At 36.2% G+C, this 19,361-nt stretch overlaps 1 protein-coding gene across 6 annotated transcripts in view; it reads right to left on the minus strand.

The window, feature by feature from the left end:
- The window catches only part of PDS5B (PDS5 cohesin associated factor B), a 199,787-nt gene that overhangs the window by 131,366 nt on the left and 49,060 nt on the right, over positions 1–19,361 (minus strand). For all 6 annotated transcript variants that reach the window (XM_039239836.1, XM_039239835.1, XM_039239837.1 and 3 more), the window contains exon 2: positions 2,058–2,184. In XM_039239836.1, the coding sequence (XP_039095767.1) occupies positions 2,058–2,165 (108 nt within the window). In that variant the 5' untranslated portion in view covers positions 2,166–2,184. The remainder of the gene's footprint in view (positions 1–2,057; positions 2,185–19,361) is intronic.

Below are 19,361 nucleotides of genomic sequence, written 5' to 3' on the forward strand. Positions count from 1 at the left end.
GAATACTACATGGCAATGAGAAAGAATGAAATCTGGCCATTTGTAGCAATGTGGATGGAACTTGAGGGTGTTGTGCTGAGCGAAATAAGTAGGACAGAGAAGGACAGATACCATATGTTTGCATGTATTGGTGGATTAGGAGGAACTTAACGGAGGACCATGGGGGAGAAGGGGAAAAATAGTTGGGGAGAGGGAGGGAGGCAAACCATGAGAGACTCTTGAATGTTGAGAACAAACTGAGGGCTGATGGGGGTGGGAGACAGGGGAAGGGGGTAATGGGCATGGAGGACGGGATCTTGTGGGGATGAGCACTGGGTGTTACATGGAAACCAACTTGACAAACTATTTAAGAAAAAAAAAGAAAATATTCGCTTCTCTAAAAAGTCAATAGATCAAGAGAATTTGGGTACACAGAAAATGGAACATGTCATACAGAAAGAGCTTGTAGCTTCACTATTTTTAACAAAACATACACAAGTTCCTAAGTAGATAAAATACACACAAATTGGTATTTTTAATCTGCTCAAAAGTACCTTTTCCTTTGAATAATAAACTTCTGATTTTTTTTGACATTCTAATACTTTATGCATAAAGGTATTAATACTAAGACTTTATATGAAATTTATGAGCATTAGGGATAAACTATGCAGCAATTCCCATAAAGCAGTACTTTCCTGAGCCTAAGTGTCCATCAACAGATGAATGGATCAAGAAGATGTGGTTTATCTATACCATGGAATACTACATGGCAATGAGAAAAAATGAAATCTGGCCATGTGTAGCAACATGGATGGACCTTGAGGGTGTTATGCTGAGCGAAATAAGTCAGGCAGAGAAGGACAAATATCATATGTTTGCACGTATAGGAGGATTAGGAGGAACTTGACGGAGGAACAAGGGGGAGAAGAAGGGCGGAAATGGTGGGGGAAAAGGAGAGAGGCAAACCATGAGAGACTCTTGAATGCTGACAAAAACTGAGGACTGATGGATGTGGGGGGGAGGGGGGATGGGCATGGAGGAGGGCACTTTGGGGATGAGCACTGAGTGTTATGTGGAAACTAATTTGACAATAAACTATTTGTAAAAAAAAAAAAAAAAAACCAGTACTTTCCTTTAAGGCTCTTGGGCCTTCAATGATTAATTAAGGTAGGTTTTCCAGTCTTAAAATACAGATAAATAATAATATGTCAAGCAACATAAATGTCTAGGTAGATACAATCTAGAAGGGGAAAAATGCTCAAAAATAAAAACATCTCCACTAACTGATAAATTAGCTTAACATTCTCTTTGGCCATTCTGCTCCTTTAACCATTTTATAACCACAGAAACTATAGCTGCTCTAAAGAAAAAGTAAAACATTGTTCAAACACATATAAAGAGACCCTAGCCATACAATGACTGCCTCCTCTATGGAAAGTTCACCATCAATCATGATTCATTGCTGCATATCAGAAGCTGAGAGAGAAGCTAAAAGTAAAGCACTTTAACCTACTCTCAAAATAACTTATAAGAAAGTAAAACACAGCCTCAGCGCTCAATACAAAGACTTTACACTTCCTTTCTTAGATTAAAATGGTTGTTTTAGGGGCCCCTGGGTGGCTCATTCGGTTAAGCATCAGACTTTGGCTCAGGTCATGATCTCATGGTTTGTGGGTTCGACCCCTGCATTGGGCTCTGTTCTGACAGCTCAAAGCCTGGAGTCTGCTTCAGATTCTGTGTCTCCCTCTCTCTCTCTGCCCCTCCCACACTCATGCTGTTTTTCTCTGTCTCAATAATTAACATAAAAAAAGTAAAAGAAAAACACTTAAAAAAATAAAGTGGTTGTTTTATAAAACAAATGAGATATAGAACAAAGGAGCACTTTCTACAGACAACAAAGAATATAAGAGAACTACAGATTTATTCTTTAGGCTCAAGTCTAGGAGACCCTAGAAAGCCATTTTTAGCTTTCATTTGCTTTCTTAAGATCCCCTAATAAAATACAGCTCTATATGATTTCCACAGGTAACACACCACCCTAACCAGATGCCCCAAAAATGTAACACAATTATACTCACCTTTAATCGTCTCACCATTTCCTCTTTAGATATTTTATCTGAGATTTCCTTGACACCAGGAGGATAAGTAATTTTCCCATCATTGGTCCTTGTCTTTGAATGAGCCATGATGGAAATATTTTTACCCCTAAAATAAGAAAACCATTAGATGCAAACCAAAAAATAAGTATAAACAAAATAAAAAATAAACATAAGCTACCTATCTCCCCACCAAGCAATTTACTATAACTACTTACTAATTTATAGCAGCTCACTTATCTAATTAATGAAAAACATTTTATTAAACATTTCCCCAATTTTTTCAACTGTATTTTCATTTCCATGTCCAAGCTAACCCTCCAACTACAAAAATTATAAATCATATGAGAAAAATCCAAAATAAGCGTTTTTGAAAGCACCACAAATTACTTGGCCAAGATAAAACAGAATACAAGAACCCAGAGAAGTAAATGAAGCACTGGAACATTATATCCATTTAAGGCCTCTAAGGCCTTAAATCCTCTAAGGCCATTTGCCAACAATCACCAAATCTAGAGTTCAGTTTTGGTGGTCTTATAAGGCAAGAGGGACACAGGTAAATCTCAACCTGTCAAAGTAGAATCAAATAAGAGACTCTCCTGACATCAATGCAGACTACTACCCCATCTCCAAAAGAAACACAAAGATAAGCCAGAAATCAATATGTGCCCATGCCCCCATCACCAGGGGACAGCAGAGGAAAATGCCTTGGTACTACGTAGGGCAACATAATAACAGACACAAGGGAGGTACAGCTAATTAGTTTTTGCCATGGGCCTGCCTGTTTGCTGAGGTTCCTATTACCTAAGTTGTCCAGAGAACCTCAACATATGAACTCAGTGATCCCTGAGTGGTAGTACCTCTAAGCTCCTAATTAAGTAAAATTCTGCATCTCAAACAATCCCCACTATGATGTCTCTAGGACAATGAGCACTATCAAGTCAAAAATAATCAAGAACCTAAAGAAACATGACACTATGAGAAGCAATCAGCAGAAATACCAAATACCAAGACAGGACACATGAAAACTTCATATGTTACAACTATTAAACAGATTGTAAAACTATCTATATATCTATAATTTTAAAGAAGTAAAAGTCTAAAACAACAAAGAATAATCGTAGAAAGTAAACTAAAACAACAAAGAATAATCATAGAAAGTAAACTAGAAAAAGTAGAACTTCTAAAAGTAAAAAATGCAAAAACTGAAATTAAAAACTCAATGGACAAGTTTATTAGCAGATTAGAAAAAGCTATCAGAATTAGTCAACTGAAGAAGTCAAAAGAATATATAGAAGGACAGAAAAGTTTAACATGATTCATGGAAGTATCAAAAGAAAAAAAGAGGGCTCTATCTGAGGAGAACAGCATAAAATATCAATCAATAAATTCAAGAGCCCAAACAGAATTAAATTCAAAATAATAATTCTACAAAACAAACAAATCCTTAGAGTAACCATGTTACTGTGAAAGGAACAGTGAACTACAAGTGGCTTCTCAAGAGCAACAATATAAGCAAGAAGACAGCAAAATGCTATCCTCAATGTGGGAAAAGAATATAATTGCAAAGCTAAAGTTCACATCCAAGAAATATAATTTTCAAGAATAGGATGTAATAAGGAAATAGAAAAAATTGAAAGCTGTAAGTAGGTATATGTAGCACTTAGAACATTACCTAGCACATACCACGTACCATACACACATACACACAAACACACACACATACATATAATTACTTTTCTGGAGGAGCTCAAAAACAAGGAAACAATCTATGATGCTGTAAGTCAGAATACTGAGTATCTTTGGTAGGTAATGTAACTAAAAGAGGATACATTAGATACAGATAAATGTTGTACTTCTTTATCTGGATGCTGGTTACACAACTGTTTTCATTTTGTGTAAAATCACAGAGCTAGACGCATAATTTTTACACTTTTCTCGGTTATATTCTACTTAAACAACAAAAAAGAAAAATCTCCAAACATTAAAAAACTTGTAAGTATACTTCCTAATAACGAATCAAAAGAAAACAAGTATATGATCAATTAAGTAAAAAATCAGAAGACAATCCTATAAATTTTTCATGTAACAGCATGTGAAAATTCAGATAATATAAAGAAAACCTATACCTTACCAAAAATGACTCAAGAAAAAATACCTTTAATAAACTTAATCAATAATCAATATATCTTTCCATAAGGAAAAAAATCGAGGTCTATATAGCTTTACTAGTGAGTTCTATCAAATAACTGAGGAAGAAATAATTCCAATGCCACATAAATAATTCCAAAGACTAAAAACAAGGGACTCCTTTCCAATGAGTTTTATGCAACTTACTAGCACAATATGATATCAAAACCCAATGAGAAAAATAAAAAATCACATACCAGTCTTGCTCATAAATAAAGATGCAAAATTCCTAAAGTATTAGGAAACCAAATGTAGCAACATTATTAAAAATTGGGTTTATCCCATGAATACAAGGTTAAATTCCTCATATTAACTGATTAAAAAAAGAAAAACAAGGGATGCCTGGATGACACAGTGGGTTTAAGTGTCCAACTCTTGGTTTTAGGTCAGGTCATGCTCTCACAGCTCATTAGTTCTAGCTCCACACTCACAGTGCGGAGCATGCTTGGGACTGACTCTCTCTCTCTCTCTCTCTCTCCCACTCCTGCTGGCATGTGCTTTTTCTCTCTCAAAACAAATAAACTGAGAGACAAAAAAAGAAAAATGATGTGATAATCTCAATAAATAAAGAAAATAAAGTATGAAAACTTCAACACCAAGACTATGAGACAAAAAAAGAAAAGAAGCTTAACAAACTAAAAACTAGATGAAAATTTCCTTTATCTGAGAAAGGTAGGGTGTTACAAATACCATATATCACAAATGTTTATTGATCATCGGTTAATCAAGACCCGCTGAAAGCTTTTTACTTGGGATCAAAACATATACAAGCACACCTCCATCATCACTTCTATTTGACCCCATAATAAGGATGGTAGTCAAAAAAGGAAGAAATGAAGAATATAAAATTTTAAAAAGGAACAAATCTGTATGAAGACTATATGATTATGTACATAGAAACTCCAAAAGGACTTACAGATAAAACATCAGAATAAAGAAGACTGATTTAGTGGGGCACCTGGGTGGCTCTCAGTTGGTTAAGCATCCAAATCTTGGTTTTGGCTCAGGTCATAATTTGTTTGTGGGATCAAGCCCTGTGTTGCACCTGCAGCATGGAGCCTGCTTGGGATTCTCTCTCACTCTGTCTCTGCCCCTCCCCCACTTGCACTGTCTTTGTCTCTCTCAAAATAAATAAATAAGCTAAAAAAAAAAAAAAAAGAAGAAAAAGAAGAAGATTGAGTTTAGCAAGAGTACAGATTAGAAAACTCAATATGCAAACACCAAATGCCTATAGCTAACACAGCACATAACAGTCAAAGACTGAGTAATTCCTCTGAAGATCAAAAACAAAACAACTATGTCTACTCTTTTTCAAGATTGTACTGGAAGCTCTAGCCACACACACTAAGGCAAGGTAAAGGAAACAGAAGCCACACTTCCAGGTGGCATGATTGTTATATAGAAGATTCTAAAAGAATCTACAAAAAATAAAAAAATAAACTCATTCATCAAGGTTGCAGAATATAAAGCTCAACGTACAAAATCAACTGTGTTTCTATATACTAGCAAGGAACAGATGGAAACCTTAATTAAAAGCACCTTATTTTCAATCACTCCTACTATTAATGAAATACCTCAGTATAAACCTAATAAAACATATACAGGATTGGTAACCTGAAAATTATAAAATACTAATGAAAGAAACCACAGGAAATCTAAATAAATGGGGAGACATACCATGTTCATGGATGGGAAGACTCACCATAGTAAAGACCTCAGCTCTCCCCCAAACTGATCTACAGGTTTGGAAATTCTAACAAAATCCCATCAAGACTTTTGTGAACAGAAACAAGCCTATTCTAAAATATATATAGAAAGGCAAAGGAACTAAAATAGATGAAACAATTTTAAAAAACAATGAATAGGAGGCAATCATTCTACACAACTTTAAAACTTTTTATATAATACAATAAAGACAAAATGATGTTGGCAAAAGGGACAGATATATAGATCAATAGAAAGAAACATGCAACCTGAAAGAGATCACACAAGTATGCCCAATTGTTGTTTTTTTTTTTTTTTACAAAAGTGGTATAGCAACTGAAAGAAGTAATAATAGTCTTCTCCACATATAGTGCTGAGCAATTGATAAACCCAATCTGAAGAAAAAAAAAAAGAAAAAGGAACCTTGACCTAAGTGTCTCATATCTTATACAAAATTAATTTAAAACATATCAAAGATTTAAATAGAAAATGTAAACAAAAACTTCTAGAAGAAAACTTCACTACTGAGACTAAAAGAGTTTTTAGAAATGACACTAAAAACAAGATACATAAAATGAAAAAGTGATAAACTGGATTTCAAAAATTAAACACTTTTGCTCTGTGGAAAAAAATTGTTAAAAGTTAAATTATATATTGGAGATAATATCTGCAAATACATATGTGACAAAGCACTTATATCTAGACTACATAAAGAAGTCTTAAAAAGATACTATAAAAAAATAAATAATCCAATTACAAAATAGGCAAAAGACATGAACAGACATTTGAAGCGGAAATGCAAATGGCAAATCAGCACATGAAAAAATGTTCAACTCATTAATTATTGGGGAAATGCAAATTAAAACCACAATGAGAAAATAAAACATTAGATATTATACACTATTAGAATGGTTAAAATAGAAATAGCAACAACACCAAATGGAGACAAGGATGCAACGAAACTGAATCTAGACACTACTAGTAGAAATGTAAAATAGTACAACCACAGTTGAAAATAATCTGGCAGTTTCTCATAAAACTGAACACTTTATCCTACAAACCAGCAATTTCACTCTTGGTAATTTTTCCCAGAGAAATGAAAGCTTGTGTTCATGCAAACTTGTACAAGAATATTTATAGCAGCTTATTCATATACCCCAAAACTGAAGTCTATCAAAAGCCCTTCAAGGAATGAACAGTTAAACTCTGATAGATCCATACATTGAACTACTACTCAGCAAAAAAAGAACTGACTTCCTGATACATGCAATAACTTATGGTCATTAGGCCTATTGCAAGAGCTAATATCAAAAGGTTACATACTATATGGTTTCATTAATTTAACATTCTCAAAATGACAACTATAGACATGGAGAACAGATTAGTGGTTGCACATAGATGAAACTGAGGGGAAGCATTAGAGAATTCCTTCATAATTTTGTTATCTTGACTGTGATGGTAATGACAAGAATCTATACACAGGATCAAACTACACAAAACTACATACCTCTGAGAGAGGAGAGAGAGAAAATATTGTGCAAAAACTTGAGAAAATGGAGTAGGATCGGTAATCTAATTAACAATATTATACCAATGTCAATTTTCTGATTTGATATTGTACTACAGTTACTTTAGATGTCACTACGAGCAGAAGTAAAGGGTTCACAAGATTCTATTTTCATTTTTTACAACTTTATGCTTATAATTATTTCAAAATAAAAAGGCTTAAAAGCAAACCAATCAACTGTATTCATATGGATAGCCAACTAAAAAGCTTAAAAATGCAATTTACATAGGAAAGCATAAACTACCTGCAAGTAAATCTAACAAAAGATGTACTTTTACAGAGAAAACCATAAACCTTCACTAACAGAAATGAAATAAAACCTAATTAAATGAAGAGATATCATGGACTGGATTGGAAGTCTTAAACACAATAAAAAATAACAAATCTTCCCTGTGATTATGAAGTCAATACAATACAATCAAACCCATGTTTTGATTTTAAAAGAAATATGGCAAATTTATTTTAAAATTTATATGTAAATGCAAAAGACCAAAAATAGCAAGATACTTAAAGAAGAAAAACACTATAAATGGATTTGTCCTACCAGATATTAAAACCCATTATAAAGGTAATTTAAATGATGTAGCATTAGTGCAGGAGAAAAAAAAATATCAATGGAAAAGACAGCCTAGAAATAGACCTACAAAACATGAAAATTAATGTATGAAAACACAGCAGGGCACAATAGTAAGAAAAGATCAGAGAAGACAAAATAAAAAGTTTCAAATATTACCTAATATTTCAATATTAAATTTTCCAATCCATGAACACTGGATGTTTTTCCATTTGTATCTCACTTCTTTGATCAACGTATTGTAGTTTTCGGTATACAGGTCTTTTGCCTTCTTGGTAAAGTTTATTCTCAAGTCACTTTTTTCATTTTGATACTACTGGGAAGGAACTGTTTTGTTAATCTCCTTTTCCAAAATAAAGTATACAAAATATAAAATGTATATAAAAATGTAACTGATTTTTGCATGCTGATTTTGTATCCTGCCACTTAAGAGAATTTATTAGCTCTAAGAGGTTTTTTTTGCAGGATCTTTTAAGATTTTCACATCATCGATAAACAGGTAATTTTACTTCTTCCTTTCTGATTTGGACTTCTTTTATTTCTTGCCTTAACTTTATTGTCTAACTGCTCTGACTAGGATTCCCAGTACCATGTTGAAGATAAGTGGCAAGACTGGGCATTTTTGTTTTGTTACTCATCTTAAAAGAAAGCTTTCTGTTTTTCACCATTGAGAAATGCAAATCAAGAACAAGGTATCACTTCACTCCTGTTGGGATGGCCATTATAAAAAAAGAAAGAAAGAAAAAAGAAAAAGCTAACAAGTGTTGACAAAAATGTGAAAATAAAGAACTCTTGTACATTGTTGATATGAATATAAAATGATGCAGCCAGTATGGAAAACAGCAAAGAGGTTCCTCAAAAACTTAAAAACAGAACTACCATACAATCCAGCAATCCTGTTCCTGGGTATATATCCAAAAAACAATGGAAATCAATATCTCTAAGAGGTACCTGCAGGGGCACCTGGGTAGCTTAGTCGGTTAAGCGTCCGACTTTCGCTTGGGTCATGATCTCGCGGTTCGTGGGTTCGGGCCCCGCGTCGGGCTCTGTGCTGACTGCCAGCTCAGAGCCTGGAGCCTGTTTCAGTCTGTGACTCCCTCTCTCTCTGACCCTCCCCTGCTCACGCTCTCTCTCTCTCTCTCTCTCCTAGAAATAAATAAAAAAAAAAACATTAAAAAAAAAAAAAGAGGTACCTGCATACCCATATTCACTACAGTATTATTCACACTAGCCAAGAAGAGGAAAGAACTCCAATCCTCATCAAGAGATGAAAGATAAGGAAAAAGTAGTATATACATAAAACAGAACAGTATTCAGGCTTAAAATAAAAAAGAAAATCCTACCATTTGCAACAATATGGATGGACCTGGAAGACATTATGCTAAGTGAAATATGTCAGTGATAGAAGGGCAAATACTATAGGATTCCATTTATAGAAGTATCTAAAATAGTCAAACTTACAGAAGCAGAAAATAGAATATTGGTTGTCAAGAGATAAGAGGAGGAGAAAATGAGGAGTTATTCAATGGATATAAAGTTACAGTTATACAAGATGAATAAAATCTAGAGATGTTCTATACAACATAGCACTTAACAGCTAATTCAGCATTGTGCATTTAAGAATTTAAGAGTAGGTGGGCACCTGGGTGGCTCAGTCGGTTAAGCGTCAGACTTCGGCTCAGGTCATGATCTCATGACTTGTGGGTTCCAACCCCACTTCAGACTCTGTGCTGACAGCTAAGAGTCTGGAACCTGCTTCAGATTGTGTGTCTCCTCTCTCTCTGCCCCTCCCCTGCTCACACTCTGTCTCTCTCTCAAAAATAAACAAACATTTTTAAAATTAAAAAAAAAAAAGAAGAGAAGAATTTAAGAGTAGGGATGCTGGGGCACCTGGGTGGCTCAGTCGGTTTAGCATCTGACTTTGGCTCAGGTCATGACCTCATAGTTCATGTGTTCAAGCCCCACATAGGGCTCTGTGCTGACGGTGCAGAGCTGGAGACTGCTTTGCATTCTGTCTCTCTGGCCCTTCCTGGCTCACACTGTCTCTCTAAATTAAACAAACTTTAAAAAAAATAAAAATAAAAAAGATAGGAGTGCTTGGGTGACTCAGTTGGTTAAGTGTCCAATTTCGGCTCAGGTCATGATCACATGGTTCATGGGTTCGAGCCCTGTGTCGGGCTCTGTACCGACAGCTTGGAGCCTGGAGCCTGCTTCAGATTCTGTGTCTCCCTCTCTCTCTCTGCTCCTCCCCTGCTTGTGCGCTCACTCCCTCTCTCTCTCTCTCAAAAATACATAAACATTAAAAAAAAGAAGAAGAAGAAGAAGAAGAAAAAGGACAAAGAAACAAGTAACATCATACCTATACCTCCCAGCTTACACAAAATGAATCTCAGGTAGATTAGTGAGAATAACCAAGGTCACAGCTGTGTTCCTTCAACCAAAGAAGATATTTAGCAAAGGCCTGGGACACATCTCTTCAGGAAATAGTAAATAAATGTGACAGGATTCCCAGTGTTCCAAACAACCTGGAATACAAAAAAGTCTCCGCCTTGCCTTGACACAAGTAAACACTGATGCTCATCATTCCTAACAACTGAAACATAATTGTGACCACACACTGCAACTAAATAATGTAGACGTGGTGCCTTTGCGGAATAAACTCATCTACACGGTCAAAAATTTGTCAATTTGCCTGTTAATTGCAGAACTCTTTAGCAGTGACCATAGGGCAAAATGAGTAAGATGGACCTCAGAATCTATAACAACAACAACAACAACAACAACAAATCACCCTGAATGTTTAAGTCATAATAAATTCTAGAAGTCTCCTAACTGAAATAACAAGCTTGGAAAATATAAGATCAAGAGAAAGCCCATTTCTATAGGTGAATGGAGGTGAAGTAGTAATAATGTATAGAACAAAAGGACAGAGAAAACAGTTCTGAATGTGTCACTGATCTAGAGAAGAAAGTTCAGAATTTGTTTACTTAAGACCTAGAAGTGTGACTGAAGGAAAAGGTAGAAGGAAGTAAAGGGAACTAAGGAGGAAAAGATAAGAGCCAACAGAGGAGCAGGTTTACTCAGACTGTACTTCAGTTTTATAAACAATAGTACTGGAAGCAGAGATTTGAAGTACCTCTGTGAATATACACAAGCTGTTTCTTCAGAGTAAGATATATTTACTGGCCCTTCTCTACTAAGCAAACTATGTATCTTAACATTAAGCCTATGTTTAAACTTTCACTGACTTATCCAAAAAGAGCAAGGCTCCTCCCCCTACAGCTAGAAAACTTTGAACACATCATAATTGGCATTTATCACATCATATTTAGTGAACTTCTTATTCTATATCCATTTCTCTTACTAAGCTGTAAGCCCCATAAACCAAGGATACTATATCGTTTTATGCTAGCATCTATTAGAGAACCTAGCACAAAGTAAGTACTGTAGAAATCCTTCCTGAATGAATGACCAGAACTATTCTAATAAATGATGGCTACAATAGGCAATACAGACCAGAAAAAAGAAATCAAATACAGTAAAACCAGTTAGAAAACTGCTACAATACCACCTCACGCCAGTCAGAGTGGCTAAAATGAACAAATCAGGAGACTACAGATGCTGGCGAGTATGTGGAGAAACGGACACCCTCCTACACTGTTGGTGGGAATGCAAACTGGTGCAGCCTCTCTGGAAAACAGTGTGGAGGTTCCTCAAAAAGTTAATAATAGAACCCCCTATGACCCAGCAATAACACTGGTAGGAATTTATCCAAGGGATACAGGAGTGCCCATGCATAGGGGCACATGTACTCCAATGTTCATAGCAGCACTTTCAATAGCCAAATCATGGAAACAGCCTAAATGTCCATCAATGGATGAATGGATCAAGAAGATGTGGTTTATATGTACAATGGAATACTACATGGCAATGAGAAAGAATGAAATCTGGCTATTTGTAGCAATGTGGATGGAACTTGAGGGTGTTATGCTAAGTGAAATAAATCAGGTAGAGAAGGACAGACACCATATGTTTTCACTTATAAGTGAAACAAGAGAAACTTAACAGAGAACCATTGGGAAAGTGGAAGCAGAAAAAATGGTTGGGGAGAGGGAGGGAGGCAAACCATGAGAGACTCTTGAATGCTGAGAACAAACTGAGGGCTGATGGGGGTAGTGGAGGGGGAAGGGGGGGTGATGGGATTGGAGGAGGGCTCTTCTTGGGATGAGCACTGGGTGCTATATGGAAACCAACTTGACAATAAACTATATTAAAAAAAAGAAAAGACCAAAAAAAAAAAAAAAAGACAAAAAAGAAGAAAGAAAGAAAACTGCTACAAAATTCCAGGTAAAAACTAAGGAGATGACTGAAGGCAACCATGGGGAAAAAAGATTGATTCAAAGACTTATGAATGATTTTAAAGGAGAAGTAGAAAAAAAAAATAAGTAGATGATTACAAGATTCAAAGCCTTTGTTCTTGAAAGTCAATTACTTAAATACCTACTGAGAATTTACTTGGTGTAATATACTACACCAGAGACTAGAAATGCAATGACAAGCACTAGGAATGCAATGACAAGCAAATATATAAAATCTCTGCCTTCATCATAATGGAGATAGGGAAAAAACATATAGAGATCAAGTTCTGGGAGAAAAATTTTGGTCTAGAAGACAACTAAAGATACAGATCTGAAGTTTTAGAGAGAAATCAAGGCCAGAAAATCATTTGGCCATAAAGCTCATGCTTTATGGGTTTACAAGATTTTAAAAAAACATGTAGGATAAGCTGAGACACCAAGACTGAACCCAGAGTAAATATCTCTATTGACATGGGGAGGGGGATAGGAAGAAAAACAGAAGAGAATCAGAAAAATTTTAAATGTTTTTTTAACCTAGAAAAAATGCTTGAAGAAGAAGGGGTGGCATACAGTGCTAGTTATTTCAGAAATACACATTGCTGAAACATACAAAATGGTTTCAACAAACACTCTGTTAGACCTGGTAAGGTGATCTTTAAGAAAAAGATTCCAGAGAATAAAAGAAATAACCAGTAAACTGCAACTTAAGAGCAAAAAAAAAAAAGTCTAAATGAGAAGGGAAAGGGAGCAATGCTGAGGAAGAAGGGAAGGGTTTGGGAAATAAAAAGAACTCCAATTTTTATCAGAAATGAATAATAAGAGATGGTGATATACAGCTGCTCCTCTGAGGTTGAACAGACTCAAAGAAATTATCTGACATAATTTATTTCAGTTCTGTAGAATTCCAATTACTCACATGTAAAGTACAGTGGATACACTTAAAAAAAGAATACAGTAATTTTACTTAAAAAATAATTTATATAAAACTGACCAGTATCAGAATCCATTTTATATACTAAATATACTATAGAACAAAATACTAATTCCTTTTTCCATTTAAAATATATATGCTTTTAATTTACCACCAATTTATAGTAAAGCCATGATCTAGAATTTCCGCTTTGAAAGAGTAATGTGAAATAGTTTCAGAAAGCAGTTAATTTCATTGTAGGCACTGTATGTATGTTGTTAAAAACATTTACATTTGTATATCCCATATAAATAATAAACTAAAACACAAGAAAATATTCTAATACTAAAGAGCTTATACAATCTTTGAATAAGTTCATAGAAAATGTTAATTAAAGGAAACCAATCAGTATTTTTAATCTGATCTTTTATCATGTTTATTAATTTTTGAGAGGGTGACCACACATGTGGGGCAGAGTGAGAGGGAGATAGGATCAGAAGCTGACTCTGAGCTTTGACAACAGACAGGTGGACATGGTACTTGAACTCATGAACCATGAGACCATGACCAGAGCTGAAGTCTGATGCTCAAAAGAGCTACCCAGGAACCCCCATATCAGAATTTTTAAAAATCATACTGACAGTCCTTGGAAGAAAAATCTATGAAACCATTGTTCTTTATTCTGATAATATTACATATAAATGTTCTTAAGATCAAATAAGACTACAGTAAAAATATTTAAGATCCTTTGAATGAATGGAAAAGAACAAAGTACTGACTGGATTGAAGAGCAAAAGGTAAGAGCAACAGGAATAATCATTTTTTTAACTGATCTGAGAAGAAATAAAGATAGACATCTGACATTGTCACGATTTTTATTAAAAGTCCAATTATGTGACAACAAATTCAGGGTCACAGAAATGAAACCAAATTGCTACTATCTCTACCTGGCCGTGTTTATTAAAAACTGTTTTTCCTCCTGGGGCTTTACTCCAAGCCTGAGTTGGAATTAGATGGGAAACCAGAATTTGTGAAGACTCTGGTAACTGCTAAAGACAGCCTTCCCACAATCGGTACCTCTTGTAACCAGCAGATGGTGCCCTCCATAAGGACAACCTTTCCAGTACAGAGTGATTACAGAGAATAAGAAGTCAGGCTTATTCTAAGCCAGGAACAACTAAAAAGCTACTAGGAGTGTTTTCTAAGAGAATAAAAGATAAAATAAATTATGTCAATTTTCCCTAAGGGTATAACCTCAAGGCCCCGTTTACATATTTTCCAACTATGCAAAAAAGCTGCTTTTTTCCGCATACAATGTTACCACTAAGCCACCAAGCAACTTCAATTAATCTTTTTTAATTCAAATTAAGTTTATTTAATAGTTATCCCTATGAGGTCTGGTGAAACAAAGTAATTTTAAATCGTTTAAAAAGTCCTTTTAGACAGCAAACTCATTCTGTTCATATTTTTGGTAACGTTTACTTATAAAAGTTTAAGCATATTTCTTGCCTACATGCTTTTTAAGGACCATCAACATTATAGAAGGGAGTGAAGTTAAACTTCACTGGTTCAAAAAGAGTAAGAGCCCCAGAATATAGAATATCTCAACTAGCACCAGTTTCTTTTCTTTATTTAATGTGTATTTGAGAGAGAGAGAGAGAGAAAGGAAGGAGAGAGCGCGCAAGCACACACAAGTATGAGCAGGGGAGGGGTACAGAAAGAGGGGGACAGAGGATCCAAAGCAGGCTCGAACTCACAAACCATGAGATCATGACCTGAGCTGAAGTCAGATGCTTAACTGACTGCGCCACCAAAGCATCCCATCAATTAGCACCAGTTTCTAACAATACAGAAAGTATTCTGTTAAATCTTGTTTAAATTTTATTTTAATGTTTATTTATTTTGAAGAAAGTGGGAGGAGAGAATCCTTGAGTGAGCAAGTCGGGGGGGGGGGGGGGGGGGGGGGGGGGGGGGGGAGAAGGGCACAGAGAGAGGAGATAGAATCCCAAGCAGGCTCTGTGCTGTCAGTGCAGAGGCCTAGAACTCACAGACTGTGAGATCATGACCTGAACTGAAGCCAAGAGCTGGACACTTTACCAACTGGGCCACCCCAGTACCCCTGTTTAATCTCTTTAAAGTAATAGTTTTTATATTAATAATGACAGTATCTCTCATTTACTGAATGACTGGTATTTCTCTACATCAGCTCAATGTCTCATTCAGTGGCGAATAAAATTACGTATTCCTCTATGCACATCAAACCTCAAGCATACATTCTTGCATACCTACATTTCACTGAGAAAACAGCAGCTCTATCAAACAGGAACCTCTTCAGTCTCCATCACTAAATCTACTGGCCTACTTAACAGCATTTATACCCATTCTCTCCTTCCTTCCTGTTATTAGAAAGTATGTTAGCCTTACATCAAAAACTAATCCCTTCACAGGTACCCAAAATCCCATCCTCTACAGGTTTATCTGAGACTTGCACTTGATTAGTTGTCTCCTCTTTCCTCTGCATCAGCATCCTCAGTGTCTACTCAATCCCTTCTCTCAGCAGTCAACATACTCTGCTCTTCAGTGGAAAGAATACTGCAACACACCTATTCAGACTATAAATACCCCTCCAACTACTACTGTCTTCTCTCTCAAATTACCTTCACAGACAAACTTCTCAAAAAGTATATTTTCTACCTTCACATCTTCAGCTCCCATTCACTTTTCATACTAGCAATCTTGTTTCCAACATACTCCCATCACCAGCAATAATGCCTCTGCCATAATCATTGTAGCAGCATTCAAAAACAACAATGGATTTTTTCCTTTTCTATATCTACACCCTTGCAATGTGACTTTGTCGCTCCTCCAATCAAGAGTGTTTTTCTAGCCCCTAAATCTGAAATGATCTTATGACCTGATCCACTGGGACATTTGGCAAGCTTAGTAAGGGCTTCCGTCTTGGAGTTTATAGACTTGCTGTTCTTGGAACTCTACTGAGCATGTGTACAAGCCCATAAGTTATCACACTGGAAAATGAGAGATCATATGGAAAGAGGTTCCAGTTATTACAGCCATGATCATCAAGAACAAGCCAGCCACAGTCCAACTAGCAGGTAATCACAGGGGCTTACCTGCAGATGCATGAGCAAGCCCAGGTAAGGGATCACTAAAGCTGGCCCAGATGAATAGAGCTGCCCAGCTATTGCCCAGCTAAGCCAAACCCAACTTGCCAACCTGAAGAACTGGGAGCCAAATAAACGGTGGTTATTTTAAGCTGTTAAATTTTGGGGTGATTTGTTACGCAATAAAAGCTAACTAGAAGTCATCACTGACCTCCGTGCTGTGGAATCATATGAGTACTTTTCTAATCCTTATTCAACTGATCTCAGAAGTATAACACACAGTTGATCATACCCTTCTCCTTAAAACACTCTTTTCCTTTGGTTCCTGCTCTACTTTACCTCTTCCTGATTTTCCTCCTACCTTACTGGTGACTCTTGTCTTTGTTGTTTCCTTTTCTATCCAGCCTCTAAATATTAGTAATTCATAAGACTTCAACTCTGACCCCTTAATTAACTTTTTATGTTTTTGTCCAGACTTTTGCCATAAGCTTTTAAAAACCTACTCCAAAGACTTTAATACATACCCTACCGACAGATCTCTTATAAAAACTAGTCCACATATACAATCAGTTGACATTTCTACTTGGTTTATTTGTAAAGGCATCTTGAACTTAAAATCCCCAAAATTAAATAATAAGCTATCTTCCAATTTCTTTGCCTTACAAAATAATGCACCTTCTACCTTCTCTCTGTATATGGTGCCTTAGTGTACCCAATTGGTTCCTCCCAGACAACTGGGAGTGACCTTTTCAACATTTAAAAGCAACCAAGTCCTGTAAATGCTACCTGTGAAACATAAATAAAATCTACCTTCATTTAGCTGACATTTCACCACAACCTAATCTAAGCCACCTCCAATTTGTTCTTCATACAGCAGCCAGAAATGATCTTCTTAGTAATCTCTTTATATTATTGCCTTACTTAAGATTCTTAAATAGATTCCCAGTGCCCTTAGAATAAATTCTAAATAGGGGCGCCTGGGTGGCTTAGTCGATTAAGCGTCCGACTTTCGCTTAGGTCATGATCTCGAGGTTCATGGGTTCGAGCCCCGCGTCAGGCTCTGTGCTGACTGCCAGCTCAGAGCCTGGAGCCTGNCCGCGTCAGGCTCTGTGCTGACTGCCAGCTCAGAGCCTGGAGCCTGTTTCAGTCTGTGTCTCCCTCTCTCTCTGACCCTCCCCTGCTCACGCTCTCTCTCTCTCTCTCTCTCTCTCTCCTAGAAATAAATAAAAACATTAAAAAAAGAATTTAAAAAAAAAAGAATAAATTCTAAATATATTAATCTGACCACTTTAATCGCCATACTCCTGTCACACCTCTACTCCTTAAAGGCACCAAACCAAGATCCTTCTGTCTCAGTGTGTGCTATTCTTTTTGCTTCAAACCTTTATCCTTCCCTCTGTCACCTCTTCCCCTCATGCCTGGCTAACACTGATTTTTCAAATCTCATGTATCAATTCTTCGAGTATGCTTTCCCAAGTCTGCCCAAATTAAATTAAGTTTCTATTATATGCACTCAACACTACCCCTGTACTTTTCCTTCAAAGAATTTATCATAATTATAGGTGCTTATCCTCTAACGTCTGTACTCCCTTCTCAACTTCCATTAACTATAAGAGAACAAGAATACAATTTTGTTCACTACTGTATACCTAAATGAATAACACAGTGATAGACAAAAAAAGCAAGAGCTGAGCTCAACAAATAACTTTTAAAAATTTTTTTAATGTTTTATATATTTTTGACGCAGTGACACAGAGCATGAGTGGGGGAGGGGCAGAGAGGGAGGGAGACACAGAATCCCAAACAGGCTCCAGGCTCCAAGCTGTCAGCACAGAGCCCAACATGGGGCTTGAACCCATGAACTGTGAGATCATGACTCAAGCTGAAGTCAGACGCTTAACCGACTGAGCCACCCAGGCACCCCAACAAATAATTCTTAATAATGAGATGAATTATGTAATTATGCCCACTTTATAAATGAGAAAACTGAGGATCAAAGAGATTAATTATGCTGAAGTTATCTGCAACTAAACTGGAACTAATCCGTATCTGATTCCCAAAGCCTATTCCCTTCACCTCATGGCTCCCAATCTTTGGAGCACACCTGAATCTCCTAATATTCAGGCCCAAACACCTGCACTTAAAAAAGGTTCCATGGAAGCATCCAACTTCGGTTCAGGTCATGATGTCATGGTTCGTGGGTTCGAGCCCCACGTTGGGCTCTGTGCTGACAGCTCGGAGCCTGGATCCTGTTTCAGATTCTGCCCCTCCCCTGCTCACGCTCAGTCTCTCTCACGAAAATAAACAAACATTTAAAAAAAGGTTTCATAAGGATTTTTACATGCAAAGTTAAATAACAATGCAACTTAACAGCCAAAAAGTAGAAACAATCCAAACATCTATTAATTGATGAATGGATAAACAAACTGTGGTATGTCCACACAACGGAAAGCTATTTAGGAATGATACAGAACAAAGTACTGAACCATGATACAACAAGGATGAACCTCAAAAATATCCCGCAAATAAGAAAACCCAGACACAAAAAAACTACACATTGCATAGATTACACATACTTGAAACATCCATAAAAAGTAAACAGATGAGTTGTCATCTGGTATTGGGGATGAGAAAGGAGTCACTACAAATGGACACCAGCAATCTTTGGAGGACAATGGTTATACATCTAAATTTGCTAAAAATCACTGACTTACACACATGAGTGTTTTAAAGGAAACAAAATAGAACTCATTCTGTCAAATATGGTAGAGAAAATCAACAGCAGCACATCACAAAGTTGGAAGTTAAGCTGTGGAAGACAGTTAAATAGCTAGGTATGGATTCTAGGATTCAAGGTGGCT

This window comes from Hyaena hyaena, unplaced genomic scaffold (genome assembly GCF_003009895.1).
Source record: "Hyaena hyaena isolate Hyena2069 unplaced genomic scaffold, ASM300989v1 scaffold_163, whole genome shotgun sequence".
NCBI classification, from domain to species: Eukaryota; Metazoa; Chordata; class Mammalia; order Carnivora; family Hyaenidae; genus Hyaena; species Hyaena hyaena.